Below are 22,396 nucleotides of genomic sequence, written 5' to 3'. Positions count from 1 at the left end.
TTCAGCACTATTTACAATAGCTAGGTCATGGAGACAACCTAAATGCCCATCGACAGACGAATGGAGAAAGCAGATGTGGCACATATATACAATGGAATATTACTCAGCCATAAAAAGGAGCAAAATTGGGTCATTTGTTGAGATGTCGATGTATCTAGAGACTGTCATACAGAATGAAGTATGTCAGAAAGAGAAAAACAAATATCGTATATTAACACATATATGTGGAACCTAGACAAATGGTACAGATGAACCGGTTTACAGGGCAGAAATTGAGACACAGATGTAGAGAAGAAACGTATGGGCACCAAGGGGTGGTGGTGGTAGTGTGCTGAATTGGGCGATTGGGATAGACATGTACACACTGATGTGTATAAAATTGATGACTAATAAGAACCTGCTGTATAAAATAAAATTTAAAAATTAAAAAGAAAAAAGAAAACTCACAGATGTGTGTTGTCCAGTTTGGTAGCCACCAGGCACATGTGGCTATTTAAGTTGAAATTAATTTGGATTAAATAAGGTAACATATGTCTTCATAAGCCACATCTCAAGTGCTAATGGCTACTTTAGAGGCCAGCACAGATATCGGACATTCCTATCATCATAGGAAGTTCTACTGGACAGTGCTGTGTAAATAATTCGCTGTTGTTATGTAACTGTGCAGTATATGATAGGAATGTCTGCATTTTATTTTTTTATTCATAGTGAACTTTTAGATATGAGCTCTACGCAGTATTTGCTTTTGTTTCCTTTCTCTGCCCTTAAGAAAGCTCCATGAATTTTTATAGTGTACAAGTCTTATCTGAGTTTTTGATCAAATTTAGTTATTATGTTATATTGTAGTGGGCAGCTTGAAATTAGACTAGTTTGAAAATGTTTTCTATATTAATAATATACAAAAGTGATTTTACAAAGTTGTTGGTTTGTTTCTTTTTCTTATTTAAAGTCGATCTTCTGCACAGTTCCCATTTTTGGGAGAAGTACTGCCTGTTCCCTCGTCCAACATTGATTGTCACACTTTACAAAGTTAAGATACCCTAAATGTTGGTATCTTTTACACAGTTTCCTTCAAGCCCCTTCTTTTTCTATTTTTTTTTTTTTTTTTTTTTACTTAAATAAAAACAAAATTCCTCAGGGAAAGAAGATTTTTACAAGCAATTTCGGAGCAGAATTGATTTTGGTGTGTGTTAATGCAGACAATCTGCCCAGTGTTAAAATGTTACAGAGGAAAAAACCGACACAAGCTGCCACATTTGTGTGATCACACCAAAATAGCAGCTTGTATTTATATTTTCAGTCTCCTCGAGGTGGACTGCAGGCACACACGAATGAGTGGCTGTACTTGGTGTTGTGTTGTGATTTTATTTGATGCAGGCACAGTACATGCTTGTGCGTTCACGACCAGCCTTCGCATATGCACTTGTTCACAGCTGCGAAAGTGAAAACTACAACACAAGCCGCTCTCTATGAGTTGTCGGCAACCTGTGTGTGTGTTTCCTAAATATTAAAGAGGGAGAAACAAATTTTCAGGAACACAAGAAACAATTCTTCTGTCAAATGGCCTGTAGTCCTTCCTCATTTGACAACACTTCAGGTAAAAACAAAATATTGGATTCTCATGGTTGCATATATATATTTAGAAATATGTATTTTCCTGTACTGCTCATGTTTTTGACGTGTATTTTTCTCATTTCCATTTAAGCATGCAGATTCTTACCACACATTTGTTCCAATTTATGGGATATTTTTAAACTTTAAAAAAATTTTGTAGTATTTGAGTGAAAATATAGGTGTATTTGCTGCAGTCGTGGTGCTTTGATTAGCATCCTGGCACTCCCTGTCTGTGGAATTCGGGAGCAGCGGTCCATGTAGTGGCAGCAGTGTTACATCACTCTGAGCAGCTGACCAGAAGAAGTTTTACTGTTGAGGTCCTCCTTGTAAATTAAGCCAAAATTTTTTCGCACTATTTATAGTTGTGGGTTCACATATTGATTATGAGAAGGTTAAAAAGTAAAGTCTGGTGGGTGGCAAAGTAATGCCCCATCCTGAAACATTCCTAGTTGCCCTAGCCTTTTCAGTAGGGTAACAGTATTTTTGGAACTTTCACACATTTGGAATTGACACCACTTAAGTACTTCAGGGTAAATGCTTTCAATTGCTTTAAGTTTTTTTCTTAATTGCTGAAAAAATACAAAATAAAGTCTGTATTTTCAGTGTGACAAAGCCTTGCACTTAAAGTGCATATTTCTATCTAACTTTTTTTTTCTTAATTTTTCACCTTTATGGTATCAGTAAAAAGATTTTTTTTTTTTTTTTTTTTTTTTTAAATTTGAGACAGAGAGGCAGTGGGGTAGAGGGCTTGCTACGGAACTCAGGGCATTGGAGAACTAGAAAGAACCTTGGTTGAAAACCTCTGTTTGGGTGGTGACAGATACCACTCCCTGAAACTCCAGCCCCAGCTGCCCTGTCCTCACTATTATTCTCTGATAATTTCCTGTCATCCTAACCCTTCTGGTTTGTCTTCTCACCTGTATGGCGATTTCAAATTCCCACCTTCCCTGTTAGGCTCTTGGAGATTTTTTTGCTATCCTCTTGGCTGGATCACACCCTTGTCATCACAACAGATTCCTACTTTCTTTCTGTTCACCTCCAGTTTATGGCCTGTGAAAGCTATATGTTGCTTATATATTCATTAGTTGCAAAAAACAAAGGTAGCAGAACTGTGGTCTGGCCAAGAACTCCAGTCCTTGAGTTCATGATTTCATTCTCATTTTTCATTGGTTTGTTTATTTGTAGGTTTGTAGATTTATTTACTCATTCAACAAATACTACTTGAGAAATTACTCTGTAGCAGCTACTATTCTGGAAGTTGAGGATCCTGATAAGAAATATAGTGCCTCTTCTGTTCTTTTGTAGACCCTGTGTATTTTATTGTAATTATCTTCCTTTTAAAAATATCTGTAAAATGTCTACTTTCTCGCCTAGATTTTCTTAAGTACTTAGTTTTTCTGTTTTATATCTTTCATATTCCCTAGTACCAGGCATCCATAATAGGCATTTGTGTCATTGGTAGTCATTTACGTAAGTACTTTTATTTTGCAAACGCGTGAAGTTGAAGCTCAGAAAGAATGACTTAAGAAAATAAAACTTGTTAACGGCTGAAATGGAAATAACACCTGGAACTCCAGGTCTTTCCACAGATCTGTAACATTTTATGTTAACCTGGTTTGCCTGAATTTAATGCTTTTTCAGTTCTAGAATGCTTTCTGTATGCAGAGCACTCTGTGGAGCACACAGGACATGAAAGCATGGGTGTTATCTCAAATCTTATTCAGAAAGTTCTAGAGATTCAATACATGGGTACTGTTTCCGCCCTCTGGGTTCATATGTTCTAATGTAGAGTTTCTCACGCTTGGGAGTATTGACCTTTTGGACCAATTAATTCTTTGTTGTGAGAGGCTGTCCCATGCAGTGGGGTGTTAAGCAGCGTCCCTGACCTCTGGCTGCCGAAGGCTCTGTGGGGCATGATTTTTAGATCTTTCCAGGGCATCACGGTGTCTTGTCTGACAGGAGAGTTCTCTGATGTACTGCTTTAGAGCTTTCTGAGATCTTAACAAAGTATTTTACATTTACACCCTTGGTTTCATCTTTGGACCTTGTTTTTCTGACTGTGTCTTATATTCGATCTTTGCCCAGAAGCAGTGTCTTAATGCTTCATTTGTGACTAGAGAGGATGAGAAGGAGAAAAGATTGTATTTTCAAGCCCAGCAAATCCCAGCGCCTCTGTGTTGAGCAGTTCTTCCGCTTTCCTTCTTTTCCATTCTGTAAATAACAAGCAACACCAGGCAGCACCTTCAGCGCTGCCTGGACAGTCTCCTTGGCTAGATCACCCAGTGTATTAGGTACATTTTCAGTATTCCAAATAACTAGAGGCTGCTGTGTTGTCAGTACATAATAAGGAATCTTTTCTCTCCACTTTTCTTGTGATGTTTTCCTCACTTTGATTTACACCCTCACTGGCAGCCTCATGGGCTGTCCGGCTAATCGTATCTTTCAGATCCTTTAGTCTTTCACTGAGGTCTATGCAAGGTCCTTCCAGCTCCTGTCCAGTCCTATAGACACCTCTACCACATATTTTATTGTTTTTTTTAAAAACAGCCCAGTTTCAGGTATCAAAACCTCTGTTCATCATCTATTTGCTGCATAATACATCAACCAAAATGTAATCACTTGGAACTGTAACCATGTATTGTATTTCATAGTTGCTGGAGATCAGGAGTTTGGGAGCAGCTGTGGTCCTGGCTCAGGGGTCTCTCTTGAGCTTGCAGTCAGGTGTCAGCTGGAGCTGCGGTCGTGTGGAGGCCTAATGAGGGCTGGAGGACCCCTGTGGGTTCCTCTCCATGTGGGTCTCGCCATGGTGCTGCTTAAGTGTCTTTCTCCAGAGGATTCTTCCCCTAAAGCAAACAATCCAAGGAGGAAGGGCAGTGTGTTAAAGAATTGGCAGATGTATTTTTAAAACCACCACAATCCGTATGTGGCTTCCTGAGTTTCCCAGATGACCTTTTCCATTCTGTCCAGCTGGAAGGGGAAATGTGGATGAGGCCTGATGGGGGCTGGGGGAAATGTGAATTTTGTGGTCACATGTCATGGCCACTCCCATCCCAGTGGCCACAGCTCACTGAAGAGGATGCTGGGAAGTTCAGTCCTGCCGTGTGCCTGGAATGAGGAGAAAGCAGATTTGGTTGAATAGGGGGGATGGTGAAATCATCAACCAAAGTAGGGAGGACAGGAATAAGAAATATGTAGTGTGCCTCCTTTCATTTGATATCAAATTGCTCCTCTATGGTTTTTGCTTGATTTTTTTTTCAGTTTTCCTTTAATAAAACAACAAACCAGAGAAAGGTATTACAGTTATTTTGGTGTTTAATAGTATTCTAGGGAGTCTTCATCTGCTCATTTTAAATTTTAGATGGATGCTGGTAGTGAAGTTCTGGTTTTAAAGTACCGACATAACATCAGTTATTGTTCCTTCAAGCCCTCCTGTGCTGCCCCATCCTCCTGCTTGACTATAAACCTTCCCCAAGGGTTTTATTTTTTCCCTTGGGACATCTTATTGAATACTTGCATCTTCAGTAATTCAGCTGGGCCCAGTGCTTTGTCTGTTTTAATACTTCTAATTACCTAATTATGTACTATTATGCAGTGACAAAGCCCTTTGTCATTTCACTCTTTTCTTAGCCCTTTTCTTGCTTAGGAAATGTTCTTTTTGTCTCTTTGTTGTCTGAGGAACTCTCCATCATAGACACCCCAGATATTTGCCTAGCTTCCCTTCATCCTCTGTCTGTGTTATGAGTGACCACAGCCCTGTGCAAAGTTTCTATGTCTTTCCAGTTAGCTCCCATCAGGCACCTGGGTTCCTGGTTACTGGGTCTGACGTTGTTGTTTAGCTGTACTCCATCCCTCACCTCCTGACTCGTTCCCATATGCTGTAGTTGCATGGGAAGATACCCAAAAGGCAAATAGAATAGTCTGGTTATCATAACCTACTTTCGTGACAGAATTAGTGTCATTTATCATTCATAGAGCTTAGATGTCCACAATCATCAATGAGTAAATATAATGGAAACCAACTGTTTTTCAAAATTATAGTGATCTGTACTTCAGGCTGACTAAAAATTGACAAGAGTAAATTTTTCTTTATATATGTATTTTAGATAATAATTAAAGAAAAAAGGATAAAGTTGTAGTCTTGCCATCTTACCACCTCTAATGAATTAATACATCTAGGCAATGATCATCGATCATCACAGAAAGAGAGAGAAGCTAAAAATGTATGCCTCCTGATGGAAGTACACAGTACCATCTGTACCCGTTAGCTATTGCTGCATTGTAAACCACCCCAAAGCTTAAAAGAACAGCAGAATTAATTTTGTTGATGAATCTCCAACTTGGGTAGGGCTGAGCAGGCAGTTCGTCTCTGTTCCACATGGTGTTGGCCAGGCCAGCTTGAAGGTTAAGGACTGGAATCACTGGATGATGCGTTCACTTTCCTGCCTGGCTGTTGAAGCTGGCTCTCGGCAGAGACCTCTGGAGCTGTGGCTGGAACACCTCCCCACGGCCTCTCCTGTAGCTGCTTGACTTCCTAGCAGCACAACGTCTGGGTTCCACGATGTGTCCAGATGGAGAGGCAGACAGAAGCTGTGTCGCAGCATCACTTGTGCTGTCTTCTCTTTGTGAGAAGCTCATCACTGAGGACAGCACATCTGCAGAGGGAGGGCAGTTAGGCTCCTCCACCTTTGTATGGGAGGAGTGCCAAAGAATTCGTATACAAGTACTAAAGCCACCATGCCGCCCATGAAGGTTTTTGTTGAAAGTTGAACCTGAACCTGATGAAGTCTCTAGACCTACCTATCAGTTTATAGGAAATACAGTGGGGGGGTGGGGGGTGGAGAGGAATGTGTTACATAACAAAACGGAGGAACAATAAGTAAAATTCAGAATGTGAGAAGTTTCTACAGGGTAAAGAACCTGGTTTCTTTAACAAATACATTGTAAGAGAGAGAGGGAGAGGGAGAGGGGAAGGAAGGAAGGAAGGAGATGAAGGGAAGGGAGGGAGGGAGGGAGGGGCAAGTCTGTGGAGTAAAAAACTCTTAAGAGATATATCAACAAATTGCAGTGTAAATTCTTGGATCTGGATTGAAACAAACTGAAAAATTTTTAGGGAAATAACATTGTATATTTGATTTAATCAATGGATTATTTTTATTAGTTATAGTGTTAAAGTGGTGCTATGGTTATGCTTTTAGAGAGTCTTTATCTTTTAGAAATACACACTGCAATATTATAGGTGTAGTGATGTCTCAGGTTTGCTTCAAAATGCAACATTGAGAGAGGAGGATATGTAAAAAAAAAAAACTGATTAATGATGAAGCTGGGCGATGGCTATACTGCAATTCAGTCTATTGTCTCTTTATAAATGCTGGGATTTATAATGAAAGATTATAATGAAAAGATTATATATGAAAGATTTTAGATAATGAAAGAATTTTTTAAAACTTAAGTTGAAAACTATACTGCCTACGAATGTGGGGTTATTTCAAGATACAAACCAAAACGCACACAGCAGACTTTTATATCTCTTGATGTTAGTTTGCACTATGTAAAATTTGTCTAATACCTGCACACATCTTGAGAGAGAAACTCCTGCATTTTAAATATTGATCAATTAAGTTAAAACTGAATTATCGGGCTTCCCTGGTGGCGCAGTGGTTGAGAATCTGCCTGCCAATGCAGGGGACACAGGTTCGAGCCCTGGTCTGGGAAGATCCCACATGCCGCAGAGTGGCTGGGCCCGTGAGCCACAGTTGCTGAGCCTGCGCGTCTGGAGCCTGTGCTCCGCAACAAGAGAGGCCGCGATAGTGAGAGGCCCGCGCACCGCGATGAAGAGTGGCCCCCACTTGCCGCAAATAGAGAAAGCCCTCGCACAGAAACGAAGACCCAACACAGACATAAATAAATAAATAAATAAATAAAATTTAAAACTGAATTATCACCTTTTTTTCATCAGATAAAAATGTTCAATGGTATTAGTCTAAATCACATCATGGAATACTTTAATATTAATTTCTCTTTGCTTTTTATCTCTATCAGAGTTTCATCCTCACCTGTTTACCATCTCCACTTTCATTTCTGGCCAAATGCAGGAATTACTTCTCTTGACTTTCATTTTCTAATAATAATTTAGAATTTATCTTCAGTTCCCATTTATTGTGATTCTTTTCTCCTTTTACTTTCCTATCAGATAGTTTGGCTTGAGTGAATCATAAATTTCTCTAGCTTCAATCCTAAATTTTTTTTTTCTCTATCTCGTCTTTAATGAATATACTACCATTTCTCTTTTTTGCATGAAACTGTAGAGTCACTATTGATTTTTCAAAATCTTCACAGTTGTTGACTCCAGCCTCGGTCTGTATTCTGTGATTTTTGTTGTTGTCTCAAAACCAGATTTGCCTTTCCAGTGATATTCGGGTTAGACTACTGTTCAAATTATCTGCCCTGAATCAACGCCAGATGTCAGGGAAGCTCTTTTGAAACTTAAAACCTATCATCAAAGCTGCTTATCACTATTCCTAGAGAACCTACTCATTACTTTTCTCCCTTTTATTTCTGATTCCTGTAGATGGAATGCCTTCTCACTTGAAGCCTGTTAATACGAAACCAAGTATTTGTTGTAGGAAATATGTTATTATTCAGGTATATTCATCAACCTTATGACCTAGGTTCTTCTGTGTAACTCCAAAGTCATGGAATTTTACTTCAATGCATATCTCTGACACATTGTTTAGCAAAGCAGTTGGGAAGTACTGCTAACCTGCTAACTACCCAGATATACTGGAGCAGGTATTAATCTCTCTGCTTCTGTTCTCCTTACCTGTTATCTTCTGAACTGAACTCTTTCAGCTTATAACTTCTCTGAATGTCATCTCTTTTTTCCAGCTTCTGAAAATAGCATAAACTTTTGTTTCTTTTTGGAACTCTTCTGAAATCTTTCCCATGTTACTTGTTTGATGCTATGGATTCTTCATCAGAATTTAGAGAACACCTCACACTTTTCTAAAAAAGAGGGTATCCTGAAACTTCCTAAATTGACACTTCAGCATTGTAGACTAGAACTGTGGATGGTGTGCTATCACATAGATATGCTCTGTCTGCCTAATAACGTGTTTTCAGTTGATTGGGTATTTGCTAAAAGTGGGTAATTTAAATTATCTACCTGCAATTTGATTCTTATAGATCTCTAGTTTTTAGTCTTGCGAGTGGTTAGTATGCATTTAAATGAAACTGTGAATTGATATGTAATATAATTTACATTTTTAGTAGTAAGGTATTAAATTCTTACTTTACATAGTTCATGGATATTTGTTACAAAGTGAATGTTGTAGGTTTTAGTACTTTCTCCCATAGTCCGTTCAGATTGCAGTGACTGTAGGGAATTTGGTGGTGCCAGTGTTCAGAGACAATTTCCAAAGCATAGTTATGGAAGGGGACACACAAAATCATTCATCCGTGTGATCTGTCGAGATCCTGGGACAGGAAGCCTACTTCACGACAGGGCTAGATTTAAGTCATCTGATGAGGAAGGAGGGGAAACAATTTCATCGCAGAAGCGTTACTCTGTTTTTACTTTAGTGACTAAGTTTTCCCAAGAAATTTCTCTTCAGCATTTTATTAACTACTTACCTATCTTTCATCCTGATTACTCTAATTTGGGATATTTGACTGTCTAGAGGTTTTAGCAGCTTTCTTTTGTCCCAAATAGGTCATTTAACAAGTTTTTCTGTTTCTTTCCTGCTTCAGTGCATTTGACACCTTTCTGGAACTTCTTTGGCTTCTAAGATATAGTTATTATTCTTGCTCTGAATCTGCTTTCAGGTAATTTCTCTCCTCTTTAGGAGCTATGGTCACTTGTGCCTAGTCAGACTCCTGAGCTTCAGTTTGGGCTGTCTGGAGGGCCATCACATTAAGGTTTATGCATGGACTTGGGATAACCTTGTTCAGACCCATGGACTGTTGATTACCGGTCCCCAAAGAGAGACTTCCTTGCTGGTAGAGAACAGGTCAGACACCTGTGTCTGGGGACAAATTGTACATTCAAGGGAATTTCAAGCAAAAGTCAAATGAACAGATGAAGATGAAACAGGCTGTAATTTATTATAAAAATTAGGCCCAGGAAAGAGATGCTTCACAAACCATTAGCATAGTCCACCCAGGATCCCAGCGTGAACTGGTGAGAAAGTTCTAACTCTCACAGGGTGCCCGAAGAGGATCAAAAGGAAGCAGAAAATAGCAGAGGTTGCCAGAAGTAGGAAGCAGTAAACCATCCGAATATGAATAAAATAACCATTGCTGCCTTTACGAGACTAATGAAGGAGTATTTTTCTGTTTCTGTGATACCCTGTTGCCTCCGTGCTCTAGGCACTCCTCCTTTTCAGCCTCTTGCGTATTTATTACATATTCTCATGTTTTCTAGTTCCAATGCCACCTCATTCACATCTTCATCACCTAAAGTCCCAGTACTCAGAGACTAGCAATCACCTCTCTTCCTGAACATCTGCTGCCAGGCGCTGTTCTTGGTGCTTTCACATTATTTCATCTTGATCACAAGATCAGTATTATTATCCCTACTTATAGATGAGGCCGTTAAGCAGCCGTTTACTCAAGGTCACGCAGCCAGCAATTATGCAACAGGAATCTGAACTTTGGCTTTTCTTCTCAGGTTTGTGATTTTTCCATTTCACCTCAGTATAATGTCCTCTTATCTCCTTCCTGCAGTCTCGCCTCCTGCAGACTTATTCCCACTTAGAGTTACTCAAATACTGTCTTCTTTGGTACTTCCCTATTCAGAAATGTAGTCACTCTGTTGCTTTTCCTCCGTTGTAAATACTGCATTCAAAGTTTTTTTCTACGCCTCCCACCTTTTCTTCTGTCCTGTTGTCCTGCTGCCAAGGGGCAGTACTTCACGGAAGTATTGATGCTTTCCTTTTGCATTACTAATACCATACAGTGCTCTACATTTGGAGTACTCTTTGCCTTCTCTGTCTTCATAGCTTTCCTTCTGATTTGGTTACTTTTCCCACAGATGTTCCATGTTCCTCCTCTCCTAAAAATTCTTGTTCAAACCTTTTGTGATTGAACCCATTTGACTGCTTATTTCTAGATGACATTCCTTCTTCCCTTATAGGCTCGTGTCTTGGTATTCATAGGAGATTAGTTCCAGGACTCCCGCAGATACCAAAATCCATGGATGCTCAACTCTCTTGTGTAAAATGGAGTAATATTCTCATATAATCTATGCATATCCTCTCACATACTTTAAATCATCTCTAGATGTCTTATAATACCTACTACAATGTAAATGCCATGTAAATAGTGGCTGGCATGCTGGCAAATGCAAGTTTTGCTTTTTGGAACTTTCTGGAATTTTTTTCCCCAAACATCTTTGATCCACGGTTGGTTGAGTCTGCAGATTCGAATCCCAGGGATCCACAGGGTCGACTGTATATTCACTGTGTATTGCACTGCTCTGTATTTGCTCTTTGGGTTGTTGCAGTCATAAATTCTTGCATTATAAACAACTATTTAAGCTCCTTTCAGGTGGATACACTTGCCCTTTTGTGTTTCACATTACCTCAAAGCACCTGGTAGAATTTTTGATCCAGAGATCATTTAAGCAATACTGACTAACTCGGTCCATTTGAAGTCTGTGTTTTAATCAGATAAAACTAATGGTATGGTCATGTATAATTTAAATCATGATATTTGCATCAAAAAAATAGGATAATGATTTTTTTTTCACAAAGTTGGTACTTACAAAATCACAGTATACCAAATGGGGTAAAACAAAGCAATCCCCACACCAAATGCACAGGCTATAATTTGTTTTGCTTAAAAACTGTTGTATTCATCATGCATATGATGACATTTACATATGAAGACATTTGAAATATTTAGATGTTGAAGGGTATCCAGTAGTTTCCCTTTTTCTCACCCTTTTTTCTTTAACACATGAGTCCCACCTATGGCATAAGTTGCCTGTCAAATACAGACTTGTACTAAAACCAAAAGCCGCCCATGGCACCTCTCAGAGATGAGAATTTGAGGGTAATTCTTGGAATTGTGCTAGTCGATTTCAATCCTGTGTTTTCTTTTTTCAGGTTTCCTGAAATGCAGTTTTTCCAACAAGAAAATGTGAGAAAAATTCTTACAGATGTTCTTTTCTGTTATGCTAGAGAAAACGAGCAGTTGCTTTATAAACAGGTAATGAAAATATCGTACAGGTGGCATCCATTGACTCAGAATTTTGTATACAGCTTGACAAATGATAGAGCAATAATGTAGCCTTTATTGTATCCAAAGTTGCATCATAATAGTAAAGCAATCAAAGAGCTGCTTGTCAGCTGCATGGTGAGAAAGGTAAGCTCATTGACGCACATATGCTTCTTCCTTATTATAAGACATTCCACCAAATTGTCTTCTATGAGGCATTCAATCTTTGCTTTCAACTTTTGAGAGTTTGTTTATAAACAGCATCTTTGAAGGCAATCTAGTAATAAAACTTTTCAGAGTTGTATATATAAATATTGTTTCCAAGTACAGCATTTATAAATATGTGGCGTATCATGTAGAGAATAATCAAATGTCCTTTTACTCTTCAAAATCTACCAGTAATGTAACTGCAGAAAGTTCCTTTAAACTTTCTGAAATTTATATGATATTCTTGTGATCTTGATGTTTAATTCATCTCATTATTAAAGAAGATTATTGGATTATGTTTATTCTTTTCAAAATGTAAATTTTTTATTTAATATATAAAGAAGTACCTAGGTTTGCACTTGACCTTATGGGGTTCCAATAAAAATACGCAAAGTTAGATATTTTTATGTATTTCTCAAAATGCATATTAAGTGAGAATTCAAACTATATTAATAAATTCTCCAACAATCCAAAGTTATGACATCCAACTGATGACAACCCAAATTCAGTATAATATAACAGAAAACACCTGCATGGTGAGAGCAGTGTATTTAAATTGAGATAATCTTGATTTGTTTAAAGATAATAAATCAAGTCATATTACAGTTGTCCTAAATAATGTATTTGTTATTGTATACATAGACTATCCAAGGGAACTAATTTTATCTTAGTTTTGATACTAATAATATGTCTTTATATTAATTACATGGTGATATTTAGCTTTTAGAATGGGAAATGGAAAAATATATCCTACTCATAATGGCAACCAAAACTATAAAATGTCTAAAAATAAATGTAATAATATAGAAACAAAAGCTATATGAAGAAAACTATAAATGTTATTGGAGCAAGAGTTGAATAAATAGAAAAGTGATAACGTGTGTTTAGGTGGGAAGACATTAAGTAAAAATATTACTTCTTCCCAAATTAATATATAAATGTGTTATCATTCCAGTGATAGTCTAAGTGAGATATATGGTTTTTAAAAACCGGGCACAGTGATTTTAAATTTATGCCAAGAAGCTTTATAGTCATTTTAATGGTGATAGTACAGCTTAGTGGTTAAGATCACTGGCTCTAGACTCAGATCCCTTGATTTGAATCTCGGCTCCAACACTTTAAGTAGGTACCTTGTCTTAGGCAATATACACATGTAACTTCTCTAATCCTTAGTTTTGTTGATGAGGGCAATAATAGTATTGACTTTGTAGAGTTAAAAGCATGTAGTGTTCATCATGAGTTCATGTTGGTAGCTGTGATGGTGATCATTGCTACAGTCAGTATTAAGTATGTTGGAGCTGCCACAGATTCAGGGGAAGGGGAGAATGGCACAGGGAGATCTGAAAGCTGATATTAATATTCTGTGATCAAACCAATGTGACAGTAATGTGGGGACTGAGAAATAGATCAGTGGAACAAGCTAAGAACAGATTCAGTTGTAAATGATCTCTTCATACAAGATAGGACGTTTTCTTTCAATGGGAAAAGGATATTGACTTGCTGTATTTGGCTTTCCATCTAAAAAAGATTAAATTATACTGTTATTGGGAGAAGAAATTCCAGACGGAGTTAAAAATATAATTATAAAAACTAAAATTACGTAAAAATTCTGGAAAAAACATTTAAGAGAACTTTTTTTTTATAAACTCAGGGTAGGAAAGGTCTTCCCAAGCAGGACAGGCTGTTCAGGTCAGATATAAAGTGCAAAGACCAAAAACAAACCAAAAAGGAGACTGGGAGAAAATACATCTCAATCAGTATATCAGGATTTTTTGGAAGCAAGTAACAGAAAATTCCATTCAGAATGACTTACAGTCTAAGGATGTTATTAAAACACTTTGCAAGAAGTCTGGGGGCAGAATGGTTCTGCAGCATTTGTTAGTTCAGTACCTCAGGCTCTTCACCAGTGATCCAGGTTTATTTGTTTTTCTCTTCTCCTCTTCTCATTGTGTTGGCTTTTGTCATCAAGCCTGTCTCCTCAGTGTGCCCTCTTCTCTTTCAAATATTTGGAAATATCTCACAGTAAAAGATTTGATGATAACGAATCAAGTCGAAATAAAATTATCCCAAGTTATACATTTGTTTCCCCTTTTTCTTTAGAGAAAGAAAAATCTAGATTCAGGAACTCTTATGATAATGGAAACAAGTTCCATGGACAAGGAACCAAAACATCGTAACTGCACCATCCACCGTTTGTGAGGCATGCAGCCCACTGCGTTTGTGAGGAAGACTATAAACAGATCAGACTCTTGATAATTTAGACAAAGTCTATCAATTACTGAATAGGAAAGTATTATTAATTTACTCCTGTGTATCACTTTCTAAGATTTAAATTACTCCCTGTTAATGTTAAAAATTCTATAGATTCTTTACATAGGAATAATCCCTTGCTGTAAAAGGACTGAATATTTTAGCCAGATCAAATTTAAGAAAAAACCTTGAGTTTCATCACAAGCTGTTAAAGCTATTATTTTGTACTAGGTGACACCCCGTTTAACATCGACCATATTGTTAATAGTTATGGGATTTTATTGAATTAATGAGACTGTTATCATGTAGTAGAATGTCTTGCTGAGTTAATTGAAACTGCAGAGATTATATAAATGGTATTAATGAACTTTGACTGCCTGATGCCTCAGCTTTAATAAAGACTGCTTGGTGGGCTAAATGAACACAGGCAGATAAAAGAACAGGTTCAATTTTGTGAGCCTACAGGCTGTTGATGAGGAAAACTTTGTTACCTTTCTTTTCAACTGGCATGAGTTTGGAGTGCCTACTAAGGATCCAGCAGGGAAAAAGGCTGTAAGCAAGCAGAAATGCTGATGGTGTGGATGGAAGCAAAATACACATTTTGGGAACCAAGAAGTATACTGACAATACATTCTTTTTCATTATGCTTTGTCAGATTTACAGCATACTGAATTTATAATCATTCTTTCCAGATAGTTCTCTTTTCCTTTAAAGATGTCTCTTTGCTTGCCACTTGTAATTATTAATCAGGTTTTTACTAGTCTAGAATTGAGAGTAAAACCAGTAATCTCTTACAAGTCTATTCGAGAAAAATATCCCTAGTTTGGTTGGAAGTCAACACTGAATGTGTAAAAGATTGTCTTAATGGTATTCAGGGGACTCTTAATTTCCATTATACAAAAAGCACTTATTTATTGATGGGAAATATTGATATATAATTCAGGATGATTCTTTCCCATTTTTCATCTTATCGTAGTTCAGCTTTTACCCTTGTGTTGATAAATGACATATCCACCCCTCACTGTATTGAGTGGAAGCTATTTCATTCATTCAGTCACTATGCAGTGAGCACCTTGTATGTGCTAAGCCTGTAGTGGGAGCTGGGTTTGTCTATGTATGTATGTATGTACATACATATACATATATGTATCACTTGTCCCAGTTTATAACCTACAGTACTTCTGTGCTCATTTTATTGTTGTGTGTCTTGCTGTGTCTTGCTCCATAATGGTCAGGAGTTTGCCCACTCCATTCACTTTTGTGTTACCAGCATGTCATAGGTAGTTAATAGATAATTTTTGGAATAAATGAAGGTGAATGATGCATGAGCAAATGGAGAATCTGGAGAAAGGAGTGTCACAGAAACTAGAGGGAAGAGAATGTTCAGGGAAGGTGCAAAGATACATTTAGGCAAGAACCGTTTTGTATTAAACCAGCCTTAATTAGTTAGAAAACATACTGCAGGGAAGAGTTCTATTCAGAAGATCACTGCCACCACCACCACCACCAACAACAACCAAAGCCTAGTAAGAAACCTAATAAAAACTATGCAGTTCCACATATTTTTGGATTGGAAGATCTGGTGTTCTTAAAGAAGTCTATTTTCTTCAAGTTAATTTTAATGCAATGGCAATAAAAATTGCAGTATTTTGTTTAGCATTTTATGTAACTAAATTACATTTTCATTTGGATGAAAAGATATTAGAATAGGCAAGATAATTTTGAGAAAAAGAATAGAAAATATGGGGAAATGGAGTATTTTACAGCTCAAGACATTACAGTAGTAAAGTTCCTGTTAAGAGTATATAAACCAATGGAATACCAGTAAAAACTCAGAAAAAATGAGAGCTAAATATTCAGCTTATGATAAAGATGACATTTCAGAACTCTTGGGAGAAGATGGATTATTCACTAAACGGTGATTATTCAATAAATTAGTTTAACACTTTGGGAAGGAAAAATACATATTATTCTTCAGGGCAAAATTAAATACCAGATGGATAAAGAATTAGCTGTAAAAAAGGAACCTGTATATTTAATCTAATCTCAATATGAGGAAGGTCTTTTTGGCATAACAGCAAAATAAGAAATCATGAAAGATGATTTATTGATTTGACTGTTTTAAAGTATACAGCTTTACTATGACATAATCAAAATTAAAAGGCAAGTTATAAACATGGGAAAGTATTTGTAACAAAAATAACTGAGGGTTAATTTCCTGAATTGCTGAAGAACTATTACAAATCATCAGGAGAAGGGAGACTCTTCATTAGGAGAAAATGGGCAATTCATTAAATAAAAATGACCACTGAAATGTTTGTGTTCAACCTCACTAGCATTTAAATAAGTTAAAACAACTATATGACTGTAAAATTTGACAGGATTTTTAAAAAACACTACAAATAAAGATGAGGGTATGTGGGCTTTCCTGGTGGCGCAGTGGTTGAGAGTTTGCCTGCCGATGCAGGGGACACGGGTTCATGCCCCGGTCTGGGAAGATCCCACATGCCGCGGAGCGGCTGGGCCCGTGAGCCACATCAGGAGAAGGGAGACTCTTCATTAGGAGAAAATGGGCAATTCATTAAATAAAAATGACCACTGAAATGTTTGTGTTCAACCTCACTAGCATTTAAATAAGTTAAAACAACTATATGACTGTAAAATTTGACAGGATTTTTAAAAAACACTACAAATAAAGATGAGGGTATGTGAAATGGTGATTTTTATGCCCTAAAGTGAGGGAATTATTTCTAAAGGGCAGGTTAATTGTATATATCACATGTCTTATTAGCTCATTTACCCAGAAATTTTACTTCTAGGAACTTTATCCTAAGGAAATTATCAGAAATAAGCAAAAAAGATTACCACAAAGATATCTATCACAGTTTTAATTTTTCTTTCTTTTCTCTTTTGGCCTTCCTTCCCTTCCTTCCTGCCTTCCCTCCTTCCTTTATGGTTTTTTTTTTTTTTTTAGATATTCTGTAGTTCTGTGCAATAAGTAACTATTACTTTCATGATTAGAATTATGTCACTTGGTCTTTGGGATAATTTGAGATTATTCTAGAAGAATAAACCCCCCATAATGATTTTAAAGCACATTAGCAACACTTAATTCCATTTTTTATGGGTGTGTACCAAGTTCTTCTAAGGAATAGTCTTTTCAAGATTTGTTTAGTAGGAGACGGTCACCTAAAAAGATTGAAGTGATGTGTGGTAATTTGTCCCAAATCACAAGTAAATTGTCAATGGATCATAAATTATTTTGTAAAAATGTAATTAAGTCCTTCTCATTCAAGGCTAGTGATAACTTATAAATTAAATTAACTCTGACAGAGTTTCCTTTTGTATTACTTTATGATAATAACTAGCATCCTACGAACAGCACAGAGCCGCCAGACCGTGCAGAGGTCCGTGTGGCTGTCTTTCCATCACAGGAGATTTTCTCTAATCCCATCGGCAAAAACTCTCTCTTCTCTCGACTTCAGTATTTTATTGTTATTTCCTGTAGAGGCGAGGTTTTGTCTTCTTTTTTTGTAAAAGATCATCGTAGGCAAAAGGAAAATAGTGACTCACTTTAAGAGGCAGAAAAGAGTACAATCCAAAAAAAAAAAAAACAAGAGTACAATCCATTTTTAACTTGCTAAAATATGTTTTTGATGCCTAAGTAGGGAAAAAAATCTCAACTAACAAGGCGGGTCACTGATGTGGAATATCTTATTTCCTCACAAGAATGGATAAATAATGGATTTTTATAACCCTTTGAAAGGCAACTTAGTAACTAATACACCTTTTTGTTTCTATGTCTATGAATGTAATCCACAGGTGAACACAATATAAGGAAAAAGAAAGTTGTATTGGTGAAATCACTAAATGAATTGGAAAGTAACCTTATAGTTGAAGTAGACAGGAAAAAAAATTATGGCCATCTTGGCTTAAACATGTTGAAAATCGTACTTTAAAAACTTTGTTTTCTCTCATACCTGCTAAAGGTTGTTTCTTTTATTATCCAACATTTCCAGCTAGCTGACTTCAGCTCTTCCTAAATCTACAGACATCCTAATTTTGAGCCATTATATAATGAAAACATTGGATGTAATTTCCTTAGGTCTACAGTTCTTAGTTGCCCTTCTTACTGCAGATCTTTACACTGTAGCATATGATTATAATTTGCATAAATGAAATTCATATTTATGAGTACACATCCTGAAGCAACTGACAGGTGCAAGGTTGTCTACCATGCCGATTTATTGTTTGTTGTGTCATTTAAAAGAGAGCTGTTCTCCATGTTTTAAAGAAGAATACCTGCTGTGGTAGAATTGGAGTCAAGTTCTAAAACTAAATAAAATCTTACTTTGTAGGTTTTTATGTTTATGCTCTTCTGTATAATATGAAAATGCCTGGGGCGGGGATCAGCTGCAGAGGCTCTTAGCTGAGCCTGTTCTGTCCACCAGTGGAGTCCAGACATGCCCCCATCCCTTTCTCTGGCTCTATTTCAGGGCATGCACGAGTTGTTGGCTCCAATGGTCTTCACCCTCCACTGTGACCACCAAGCCTTTCTTCATGCCAGCGAGTCTGCACAGCCAAGGTAAGTTTGTATATGAGCTCCATCTATTTTGTCAGCCCTGCTGTAATCCTTTTTAACCTCAACACCTTTTATATTGAAGGTATTTTGTAAATTGTAAACATTTGGTTGTGTTTCATGTGGCTGATTATTAATTCCACTTAATAACTGTAATCCCATTTCAGCTATGGGGCAAATTTGGAATTCTAAATATCTTTGCAAGTCTTAGAGCTGTACCAAAGGAAGACATGTAACTGATGGATCGAGAAGAGGAAATTTTTGTTGTAATGGCAAAGTGCTGATGATTGTTCATATTCATAGGTTCTATCCTCCAGTGACCCATTCTTTCACAGTAAGCTGTAAGAGAACCTTATGTGTGAGATATTTTGTCCTCACCAGATTTAGTTCAGTTCATAAATAGAACAGTCCCCCAGAGAACCCCAGTATAAAGAAACAAAATGACTTCTCGTGGTTTTGAGATACAATTACTGAAGTTATTTGCTGGAGATTATAAATTAATGTATCTTGTATTTAACTTAGGCCGATTGTTAGAATTTATTTTCTAACTTAAGATGCCCTAACTAGATGTGCCAGAGAGGCAGCCGGGAAGCATCTTGGGAATGGAGAGCTGAGGGATTATAAAACTGGCTCAGGAATATTCCACAGGCTAGCCTCTCTCTGTGCGAAAACAGCGGATTAACATATAATATTTCATGTGCTTATCTATATGATCTTTTTTCATCAAATGTAGCGGTCCATTCCGCTGAACATATATTAGGGCATTTGTCAAATCAACTTTTGTTTACTATATTGTAGACTAGTATTTTCTAGTTCCTTTGAGTTTTTCTAATTATACTAAATTTATTGGATCTGACTATAGTAACCATATCTTAGTTGCTGTTGCCTCAGTTATTCTGAAGTATGATAAGGTTGCAGTTAGTATTGGGATCCTGTTTTCATGCCAGTTTTATCTTTTTAAAAACACATATGCAGAATATACTCCATAGGAAAGTATACATGATTGCAAATTGCTTTTTGTAAAAAATAGCTTTTAAATGAGTTCTACATGCTTCTTTAACTGTTTCAATCCTTTATAAAGTAAAAGCAGCACTAAAATAGATTTGGAAGAGGTGCTGTCACTGATTAATTGATGTTAAAACATAATAAAAATAGAAGCCATTGAAAGAAAATAAATTACTGTTTTAATATGGGATATTTGACCAGTAACTATATTTTTTTGTTTCGTTTTGGACAAGTGATAGATTGTGGAATAATCAGTTGATTCTAGATCAGGCACATTCAAGGAATGTATTGTCACATTCAGTTTTGTTATTTGGAATAATTAGATAGTTGCCTCGTTGTGGTACAGACAGGCAGCTAATTTGTTTTTGATCTTTATAGAAAGAAAGGATTTCGTTTGTTAATGGAGTTGCTCTTTTTATTAAAAAAAAGGCCAACTTTTTTTCATTTACACATTATATGAAAGTTGGCTTATGAGTATAGAATAAGGCAACCTCTGCATCTCCTTCAATTAAAAAATTACACACTCTGATTGATATTATCGCTTTTTTAAGTGAGGAAATGAAAACTCTCTTGAACCCTGAGTATCTGGAACATGATGCCTAGTAAGTACAAAAACTTTCTGTTTTTATTTTTTTACGCCATTTTTACTTTAATGAAGATTTAACATTGGCGTTATATTATTTTTCTAATTTTTAGTGCAATGTTCTCACAACTTATGGAAACTGCTGAACCTTGGTTTTCTACTTTTGAGCATGATGGTCAAAAGGTAAATCTTACAGTACAGATCTTTTCAGTATATTTGAGGGAACAAATGATTTTAGTGACAACATATAATCAGAGAATAAAAGCCGTTATTATCACTGTAAAAAATGAAAATATGAAGATACCTGTGGAGTAAGTTTGAACTGGGGGTCTAAATCATATCTCTAATTATTGACAGATTTACAAAGGTAATATAAAAATTTTCATATAAATAAATAGAAACTTTCTTTTATATGTGTGTATGTTATGCATGCAATATAATTTCTTAAAAACTGTTATAAACTTTGAATGAAAAGAGTATTTATCTACTTGATCTATGCTGTCCTGGTGAGTTGATAGGCACGGAAGTATGTAGATAAACTGTGTCAAATAGGTTGTTTTGCTTTTACTAATGCATCACTAAATTGAATTTATATGTTTAGCATCAATACCATTTATCCTTACTCTCTCTTACCCTTATTCTTTTTTTTTCCTAATAATTTTTATTGGAGTATAGTTGATTTACAATGTTGTGTTAGTTTCAGGTGTACAGCAAAGTGAATCAGTTATACATATACATATATCCACTCCTTTTTAGATTCTTTTCCCATATAGGCCGTTACAGAGTATAGTGTTCCCTGTGCTATACAGTAGGTCCTTATTAGTTATCTATTTCATATATAGTAGTGTGTTTATGTCAATCCCAATCTCCCAATTTATCCCTACCCCCCCCACCTCCTGTAACCATAAGTTTGTTTTCTACATCTGTAACTCTATTTCTGTTTTGTAGATAAATTCATTTGTCCCCTTTTTTTAGATTCTGCGTGTAAGTGATATCATATGATATTTGTCTTTCTCTCTCTGACTTGCTTCACTCATATGACAATCTCTAGGTCCAGTTTCATTCTTTTTTATGGCTGAGTAATATTCCATTGTGTGTATGTACCACATCTTTATCCACTCCTCTGTTGATGGAGATTTAGGTTGCTTCCATGTCCTGGCTTTTGTAAATAGTGTTGCTGTGAACATTAGGGTGCACGTGTCCTTTTGAATTAGAGTTTTCTCTGGATATATGCGCAGGAATGGGATTGCTGGATCCCATGGTAATTCTATTTTTAGTTTTTTAAGGAACCTTCGTACCGTTCTCCATAGTGGCTGTACCAATTTATATTCCCACCAACAGGGTGGGAGGGTTCCCTATTACCCTTATTCTTTAACTATAATTTTTATTGTGAAATAATTAACATACCATAACATTCACCTTTTTAAAGTGTACAATTTAGTGGTTTTTAGTATATTCACAAGGTTGTGCAAATGTCCCCACTATCTAATTTCAAAACATTTTCAACACCCTAAAAGGAAATCCTAGTCCCATTAGCAGTCACTCCCTATTTCCCCATCCCTAGAGCCTTGGGCATCACTAATCTACTTTCTTTTCCTTTGGACTTGCCTATTCTGGACATTTCATATAAATGGAATCATACAATATGTGACCTTTTGTGACTGACGTTTTTCACTTAGCATAATGTTTTCACTGTTCATTCATGTTGTGGCATGTGTCAGTACTTCATCCGTTTTCAGGGCTAAATAACGTTTCATTGCATAGATACATGCCACATTTTGTTTTTCCATACCTCAGTTGGTGACATTTGGGTTCTTTTCACTTTTTTTTTTTTTTTTTTTTTGTGGTACGCAGGCCTCTCACTGTTGTGGCCTCTCCCGTTGCAGAGCACAGGCTCCGGACGCACAGGCCCAGCGGCCATGGCTCACGGGCCCAGCCGCTCC

At 36.7% G+C, this 22,396-nt stretch overlaps 1 protein-coding gene across 9 annotated transcripts in view; it reads left to right on the top strand.

Moving 5' to 3' along the window:
- Positions 1–22,396, top strand: part of TBC1D5 (TBC1 domain family member 5) — a 553,958-nt gene that overhangs the window by 315,513 nt on the left and 216,049 nt on the right. For all 9 annotated transcript variants that reach the window (XM_055078836.1, XM_055078755.1, XM_055078770.1 and 6 more), the window contains 4 exons: positions 11,718–11,820; positions 18,783–18,871; positions 20,422–20,472; positions 20,567–20,636. In XM_055078836.1, the coding sequence (XP_054934811.1) occupies positions 11,718–11,820; positions 18,783–18,871; positions 20,422–20,472; positions 20,567–20,636 (313 nt within the window). The remainder of the gene's footprint in view (positions 1–11,717; positions 11,821–18,782; positions 18,872–20,421; positions 20,473–20,566; positions 20,637–22,396) is intronic.

This window comes from Physeter macrocephalus, chromosome 1 (genome assembly GCF_002837175.3).
Source record: "Physeter macrocephalus isolate SW-GA chromosome 1, ASM283717v5, whole genome shotgun sequence".
NCBI classification, from domain to species: domain Eukaryota; kingdom Metazoa; phylum Chordata; class Mammalia; order Artiodactyla; family Physeteridae; genus Physeter; species Physeter macrocephalus.
Note: the sequence above shows the minus strand (reverse complement) of the source record. Positions and strands in the feature narration are given on the sequence as shown.